The 9,201-nt window shown below is 35.1% G+C and overlaps 1 protein-coding gene across 1 annotated transcript in view; it reads left to right on the forward strand.

Moving 5' to 3' along the window:
• Nucleotides 1-9,201, forward strand: part of LOC107713883 (pro-neuregulin-3, membrane-bound isoform-like) — a 56,135-nt gene that overhangs the window by 40,798 nt on the left and 6,136 nt on the right. The window contains exons 6-7 of the mRNA XM_016519529.1: nucleotides 5,321-5,430; nucleotides 7,803-7,982. Coding sequence (XP_016375015.1) covers nucleotides 5,321-5,430; nucleotides 7,803-7,982 — 290 coding nt within the window. The remainder of the gene's footprint in view (nucleotides 1-5,320; nucleotides 5,431-7,802; nucleotides 7,983-9,201) is intronic.

A 9,201-nucleotide genomic window follows, 5' to 3' on the forward strand; every position in this document is an offset into this window, starting at 1 on the left:
AATCTGAGAGCTCTCTGACCCTCCATAGACAGCAATGCAACTGTAATGTTCCCAGGTCCAGAAACGTAGCAAGGAAATCAGTGGTTCAACCGTAATTTTATGAAGTTACGAGAATACTCGGGGAGAAGAATTGTTGAATAAATTATGTTATTATTGTTATCTTTGCGCACAAAAAGTATTCTCGTAGCTTCGTAAAATTACGGATGTCCTTGCTACGTTTCTGGACCTGGGAACATTACAGTTGCATTGCCTAGTCTACGGAGGGTCAGAGAGCTCTCAGATTTTATCAAAAATATCTTAATTTGTGTTCTGAAGATGAACGAAGGTCTTACGGGTTTGGAACGACATGAGGGTGAATAATTAATGACAGACTTTTCATTTTTGGGTGAACTAACCCTTTAAAGAAAATTCCCAAAAGATATTACTTTATGTCATAGCTGTTGTCATGAACAATTGGCAAACAAATAAGACCCCAAAGAGACTCCATTGCCTGAGAGAAACTTTAATGGATAATTTATTCAGTGCCTGATTACAAATAATTTAAAATCACTTTATGATGTGCACCGTCTTAACTGTTATTATGGCTATTTATGTTTTTTTTTTCAATGGTTACATATAACCTAAGCTATAGATTGGGTAATTATACACTTGTTCATTATTATCATTATTATTATTTTTAGTTAGCTTATGTTTTGTAAGCTAACAGTTCAGCATGCTAGTTTAGTTTATTGTTAGCCAATCTGTTGGCTAGCTTAGACTATAACCTGTACGAATATTTAATTATAAGTTTTTAAACACATTCTACATATTAGGTTATATATTATATTATATTATATTATATTATATTATATTATATTATATTATATTAGGTAGATTCAGTAGGCAGACCAAATTGTTCATGAAACTCTAAGCCATGATTTGCTACATTCTCTTGGCAGGCAGTATAAGTGTTGTAGCGTCTGCGTAGGATCATGCATGATCTTTGGGGTTTTATGGCTTAAGAGACCTTTTTAGCCTTTTGACATTTGCATATAAATTACAGTTCTGGTCAGAGACTTTACGTTTGTATGGGGGTTTAAATTGCCAAATGGTTCCTCGCCGTCAAGGAGATTCTAACCAGCCCCCCCACTATCATCTCCCCCATCTGACTTCAAACACTTCCCAAAGAGCTGTAAATGACCCCGATGGGCCTGGCTGACCAAGCAAACTAACACACACACACACACAAACACACACACATAAAGACATTTCTTTATTTAGACTATAATTAGTTAATTCAAAGATCTAATCTAAATATTTATTATGAATCATAACCAGTTATAATTCGTCATAAATATTTCCCCTTTTGAGTTGAAAAACCCTACAGTGTGAAGAGCATTCACATTCAGAACAGGATTCGATAAACCATAAATTTGTAGTGTATGATGCGTCATGAGTATTTATGTTCCACTTTCGCAAAAAGAGAGACTATACTGTATTTTTAATGGATTTATCTATTTATTTTGTTTAGCTAGCATACAGATGGCTCAAAAAAAATAGTTTTTTTTTTTTTTAGTTTAGTCATATTAATATGATCTTAATTAATCTTAATGCTGAAAGAAAAATAATAAAAATGTGACGTACAACATTAAACTGACATATTTTTCAGGTTGTTTATGTTTAGATACATATCAGCTTAGATGTGAGGGCCTTCGAATATTAGAATTTGAATATTGTCAAAAACGTTGAGAGCCACTGAACTACAAGCCACAAAACTCATGGAGTCATTAATGTAGTCAAATAGTCAAATCTGATTATGATGTGATCGCTGAAAATTCATGTTAAATGGGATTCTGAGACAAATCCCATCACATTTCCAGCTTTTCTCCTCATCAGCAATTAGAAGCAAGAACAGCTTTACATCGCTCAGCTCATTGTAACGAGGCTCTGTCACAGCCATTCAGGGTGTGCAAGTCTCTGAGGACAGACACACTAATAATGGTAGTCACGCTAGTCCATCATTGAGGGTTTGTGATTACTGCATCATTCTCTGTCTTTCCAGCTCAGAAACTGTGTGCCAGTCCAGTGTCCTAGAGATTGTAGACAGTGTGTTTCCTTCCCTGCGTCCTGTTGGGAGATTTGGTTAATATTCATCACTTTCTCAATCACTCCAACTAGCAGATCCATCACAGATAAACCGATACAGGCTATTTGCATGGCAAACACAGTGGTAATTTAAATGTCACTCAAACCCAGTGAGATGTTTAATCTCTACAGCAATTGCTCACTGTCAGAAGACACGCAAATGCCAGCCAAAGCAATCAAAACTAGTCCAGTGACAAGGAAAGACCAGCTTTTGACACATGATGTTAGTTCTTTTTTTCCATGACAACAGCTTTTTCTTTCACTAATCATAAGAACTGCATTGAATTAAGGATGGAGTGAGTTTTACATATCTGCATTAGAGATACCTCTATTAGCAATATCTGTGAAACTCAGTAGATTACTGATGTAAGATATGTTGCCATCCCATCTCAAATTCAGTCCTAACCTTTCCCTCTATATATATTTCATAAGCTTCTCACTCTTTCTGGTGCACCGTTCGCTGAAAGTTCAGCCCATGGGCATATAAACAAACATTTATTAACACACAGGTAACACACATCTTGTCTTGTCTAGAATGATATTTTAGGCTAGTGTGTGCCAGGTAAATGTGAATTTTTGTTGTTTGCTTTGCCCCTGCATACCACAAAGATTTTGATTATTATAGGTGTGAAATATTTGTTGACTTGCGGCTGAAATGAGGCTGAGCAAGAAGAACAATTCACATCTTACCACACATTTACCACAGAAACTCTTCACTTGAATGACATTTAAAACAATTACCATCTACAGTAGCTTTGGACAGATCATGCAGATCACACACACACACACGAGCTACAGTAGGTGATGACCTTGCATATCATTATGGTTAAATTAAAACATCCATTACACTAAAATCCCCTCCTAAGCAGCATGTTTTCAGCCTTATGCAACTCTGTTCAAAGCAGGTCCATCAAAAACCTTTTGAACACAGACATGTGGTAACAGCTCATTATTGCCCATACATCCCATATATTCGCCCCTGTTAGCTGTATAACAGTCACGCTGTGAGGAACTCACTCGTATGCTTTCATATGTGCCATTATGATGTCTGAGGTGGTCTCTGCAGTGCTATTTTGAAATAATCTTTTGTAGATTACTTTTTTATAAGTCTCAATTTTCAGCTCTTTTGTATAGTACCTTTTTCTCTAATATGCTCATTACCTTTTGGGATGTGTAAACATCAAGTGTTCTGCCCACTGCATATTCCTCCTCAGATGCATTGACAATATTTCTATATCAGTTTGATGACCTTCTATTCCAAAAATTCTAAGCAGTTGGTTGCTTGTATACGGTCCAAGATTGTGAGCACTTTTTTGTGAATTACCCTTGATAAAACATCAACATGTTTCATAAAACAATAGAACCTGCTTGTTACCTGCACATTAGTCTTAATCAGATTTTTTAAATGGGAATTCGGGCTATATATACAATTTGTAGTACTTTTTTTCTCTAAACATTAGGATGTTTTGGCTGAATTTACCAGATTAATTTAACAGCTAAGTAGTCTATTCAAGCCTGTTTATTTAAAAGCATTTTCTGGAAATGTAGGTGGCTATGCTTCGAAAAAGAAAGAAAATGCATCTTCAAAGATCAGAAAGACGTGCTTTCAAAAGATTTCGGATGAAGTCATTTTTGTTTGCCTGAACAGGTTCTTTTGAGTGTGGTCAAAGTGCATCTCTAAGGGAAAAGAAATTGACTTCAAATTTCAGTAATGATAGGCTTCTAGCTTTTCTAATACCGGTACTAGTTACCCATGTGATGAAGAGTTGACCTTAAATTCAGAAATTTATTGCTACTCTTTCTCTTGCTCCTTCTCTTCTTCTGTATAAATCTTATACTCTCTAGCTCCTTCCCACTCACCTGATATTTTCAATAGCACATTTACTGTCATTACAAGTTGCTAAAACATACAGCTATGCAATTAATATTTGAATCGAGCGAGAGATGGCCATAACATAACAAAACATAACAGCGTAGCATAGCTTAACTGGTTAAATGCTAACTGTCTGTCAAAACCATGTATAAAAGTCTAAAGTAATCATGAACAAGTTTTTGTTTTGAGTTAATAAAAGATTAAGGTTTATGTAAGTGATTTTAAACATGACTCACTTGAATTTCAATACATTAGATAAAACATGATAAAATTGCCCACGGTATTGCGCGTGGGTTACATTTCACATATTGTCATCTTACTTTAGCCTAGGTTTGAAAAAAGTCAAGCTTACTGGAAATGTCATTTCTTTGTCAAGGCAGTGTCAATATTTCACAGACACAAGAGGTTTCCTCCAAGCTGCTGTTATATCACAAATTAATAAAGTCCTGTAGGCTGGGATGTTACATGATGCATTCAAATCATACTTTAAAGATGCTCCCAGCTATAATTTGCAGAACTGAACATAATGAGTTACTAAATCATGCACATGCACACTGCATGTCTGTAAATAGTCACAATAAAGTTTATGTGTTCCCTGTAGCACAAACAGTAGAGTCTGGTGCTAGCAGTGGAAAAGTCATGGCATTCCCAAAGAATGCATACAACTGTTGAAATGTATACTTTGAATGCAATGTAAGTTGCTTTGGGGGAAAAAAAACAATCTGCAAAATGTAAATGAGGAAAGTAAAAGAAAAAAAAACAATATGTTCTCTTCTGCACTGCACATATTGTTCCCACACGAGTTCCATTAGAGGAAGCTATTGGGACATTGCTTAGATTTACATAGTCCTGAAAGTGCTATATTATCCAATTAGAGTGACTCTAGTGCCCTTCTCTGATCCCCCATCAGCCATCAGTTCTCCTCCTCCTGTATATTCCCTCTCTCTCTTCTCTTCCACTCGACACTGTGGAGTGAAGGTGGGATAGCGGAGGAGATTAAGTATCTCTCTGACATTTAGATCATTGTGTGCATTCTGCCTGAAGCAGAAATGGCTTTTTATGAGGAAGTCTTTCAAGGTGTGAAATTTAAATTGGATTTGTCTGCAGGTTTCATAGAGGTCTGTTGGATTATCTGAACATCAGTGGAACCCCCAACAACTGACTCTTTGTCAAAGACAAGAATCGAGGCGAAGAGTCAAGCAGAAGCCTGAGCTCTTCTTGCATGCTTGATACATTATCCAACTGGGACTGAAAATGTATTAATTAAGAGTTTAGATGACAATGTAGAATGTTTAACATTTGTCTTTGTTGTGTCTTTTGCAGTATTATAAACCCACAAGTTCCTCGCCACCGCATGTTCAAGAGTCTGGTTTCGTTCAAAGCACTGCTGCCTCTACCAGTCCACAAGGCACACTGACAGGGAAACACCCCAGGTATGAATCATCACAAAATCTTTTTATCCTTCTAAATCAGCTTTTTTTCATGCTAATTTAATGGCATTCAAAGAAATTTTGACTGATTATTGTAACGTAATTATACAGTATGAAATCTACATGTCTCTGTTAAAAAGCACTGAGGAGAGAAATTTAATTTCCATCCATTACAGTGCACCCAGTGACTATGATACAATTACTGAATAGTAAGAAAATTATAATAATTCTAACTGGCAATATATTAATATGCACTTCTGTAATAGCAACAACATCAATGGCAGAGCATATATTATTATCAGTTCTCTGGTGCAATAAAATATGGTAGCTTCATGTTTTGTTTTTGCTCACTAAGGCTGCATATATTTGACCAAAGATACAGTAAAAACAGTAATATTGTGAAAATTATTACAGTTTAAAATAACTGTTTTTTTATTTGACTACATTTTAAAATGTAATTACTGTGATGCAAAGCTGAATTTTCAGCATCATTACTCTAGTCTTCAGTGTCACATGATCCTTCAGAAATCATTCTAATATGCTGATTTGGTGCTCAAGGAACATTTTTTATTATTATCAATGTTGAATTTTTTTTTTTTTTTTTTCAAGATTCTTTGATGAATGGAAAGTATAAAAACAGCACTTATTTGAAATAGAAAACTGTTGTAATATTAAAAGTGCATTTACTGTCAAATTCTGATAACATTAACAAAACACATTCACAAACTCTTCAGTTACTATCGACACTACAATAACATCAATCAGTACATGAAAGAATAGATGTTAATTTACCTTGAAGCATAAGTAAGTGTTCTGATGGGAATGGGGGACAAAACATATTGTAATCCACATCATTTTGAAGTATTTTGTCATCTAAAACCAAAAAGGCATGTCTGAAATATTAAACGGCAACCTAAAGTAGGATTGGTCAAAAATGTATTTCAGGCAGAGAAGGGTCCATTGAAATTGAGCTATTTGGTCGTTTTAGAGTCTAATAGAATGTTTTATTGAATTCATTCATTGAGTAAAATGTTTTCTGATATGAATGATCTGTTGTATTAAATGATTGCTCATCAGTGTGTGGATAAGAGTTGTGGTTTGTGGAGGGGTTTTATGGAGGGCTGGGGATGGTCTGTGATAGCAGAGACACAAATCCTTTCAGCCTTGTTTAATCCTCATAAACGTTAAGCCCTGATTCCACTCTCTCTCTGTTTGTGGCTCAGTGCACTCTTGCAATCATATATATGTATTTTTTTCTGTGATGACATGTAATTTGTTGGCAAACAGCCTTTTGCCCCCTGTCCCATCCCTCCCCAAATGCTCATGTCTTCAAATGATCATCACAATCTAACTGATTGCTCTTGACTCAGGGTAAGAAAGGATTTAAATATGCAGTGAATTATCGCTCTGTTGGAGACTCATCTAAAATCGAGCATGAATTCCTCTTTGGGCTATTTTTACCAAGTAGTCAAATGTGTGCTCCTTTCTGCCATCGGTCTGATAGGTCAATTAATCTCTATGTTAATGTGGCCCCATTCAGTGGAAACGTATGTACAACATCTCCCCGTAGTTTGCCTAGCACTATCATATAAATATCTATTTGGGAACAAGGTGACTCATTGGTAATGTGCTCCCTTTTTCAATGACAAAAGAAATGTATCTAGTAAATCATTTTTGTTGTTGTTGTTTTAATGAAGTCTACAGGTGTGTAGACTAAAGCCTACATTCCAGAGTTTTGATTATTCCCAGTGTCTTTCTCAGCGAGCTTTATGAAAACATGTCCTGCTTTGTAAAACATTCAGCACACCAGATGGAGACAGAGAGAAAGTGAGAGTGTAAAGCATTTTTAACATAAGAATACTATGGACTGCGACAGAAAATCTGATTGAGTATAGCAGCTTTGCTTTGTTCAGAGTCATGTGTGCTATTTTAGGATTTCCTTTTAAAAAAAAAAAACACCAACAGAACAGAGCTGTAAAAGTATATAAAATGTCAGTACTGTTGCATTTATTTATTTTCTTATCCATATCTGTATTCAAGTAAATATATTATTTTCTTTCTTACATAAAACCTTCTTTTTGATTTGGTTGTTTTGTTTGTTTGTAGGGTTTTTTAAAGTCCCCAGTAATGCACAAAAACAATAATAGTAATAGTTAGAATAATAATAATTATTATTATTGTTGTTGTTATTATTATTCATTTGTTTTCTGATGCTTTTAATTCTGGCAGAATGAAATCCCCACAGCTTATTATTATTTATCCCTCAGTAAGCATGCACTTGTCAAATTTGTATCATTTCTCCTTGGGGATCAAAATGACCCTAGCAATAACACAAAAGCACAAATCAATGATATGTTGTGTATTTTATTTTACAGGAGTGGTTCCCTCTCTCATAGTCCAGATCAAAGGATTCGTTCTGCTTTTCGGCCTGCATCTCGCAGAACACCACCCATAACCAGAGGATGTCTCAATGCCATTGGTGGAACGAGAGATTCTGGTCCTGTCTACCAACATCTCCAGGAAGTAGCCAGCTCAGAGAGGGAGTCAGAGAGAAGGTTAGTTAGCAACATTCATTTGCTACAGGTCAATGAGCTTAATGCTAATTATTTAATGCTTACGCATAGTCCTACCCAATGGATTAACCCGATGGATTAAACTCAAGTCTGTGATTCTCTGAGGGATGGGATGCATTAATGCAATGAAAATTGCATGCAAAGAGTTTTTTTGTTTTTTTTTGAAGGGTGGTGTCCATGTAAGTCAGTTCTGGTCGGTGACACTGTCTGCCTCTATCAGGACCCCTCTGTCTGCTCTCTCTATCCTCTGATTTATGAGCCAATCTGTAGTTTTAAACAACACTTCTGTCACACAACCCCCAAGGCAGAGGCTGTTCTTACACTTAATCTTTGTCATTTTTTCTGTTTCTGCTACTGCATCTTAGATCTGAATTCAAGACAAGAAGTTTTCTCCAGGTTCAATATATAAAGATTTATTTAAATGTTTGCTTGTTTTCTGTGTATCAGTGTTTCCTGCACCGCTTTTCAGCAGCAGTGCTCCCCCACTGCTGAATCTATACCACCACCTCCAAATCTACAGTGTCACAGTAAAAGAAATGATATTTCATATCTGAAATGTGAATGTGAGTGTGCAGTCTGTGTTCAGTGTGATGCAATTCAAATGTTATGTATCAAAAAATAATGACATGAAATGTCTTTCTATTGAGCTGCAAAAATAAACATGCAGTTTGACCAGTGTATACAGATTTACAAACAAACGACTTAAGTTGCTTCTTTTTAGTGAATAGCTTGTTAGACTGATTGATAAACAATTAACTGTTGAGCTGGTTCTTTGTAGTGAATAGTTTTTAGACTGATTCTTAAACAACTGATTCATATGAGCTGATTTGAGTTGGTTCATATGAGTGGATATATTTATTTATTGATTTATTTAGTATTTTCTAGTTTTTTTTTTTTTTTTTGTTTTTTAGAAACGATTGATTCTAATGGCCTGGTTCTTTTTAATGAATAGGGTTTTTTTTTAGTCTGATACATAACCTATTGGTTCTTATGAACTGTTTGTTTTTTTAAGTCAATAGTTTTTAGTCTAAATTATAAACAAATGACTTACATGAGCTGGTTCTTTGTAGTGAATAGACTGATTCATAAACAACTAATTCTTAAAAAAAGATTTATTTATTTATTTATTCATTCATTTATTTATTTGGGGGGAAGGGTCTAATTTAGAAATGATTGATTTTAATAAGCTGGTTCCTTTTTT

Source organism: Sinocyclocheilus rhinocerous, unplaced genomic scaffold (genome assembly GCF_001515625.1).
Source record: "Sinocyclocheilus rhinocerous isolate Xijiao unplaced genomic scaffold, SAMN03320098_v1.1 scaffold1170, whole genome shotgun sequence".
NCBI lineage: Eukaryota > Metazoa > Chordata > Actinopteri > Cypriniformes > Cyprinidae > Sinocyclocheilus > Sinocyclocheilus rhinocerous.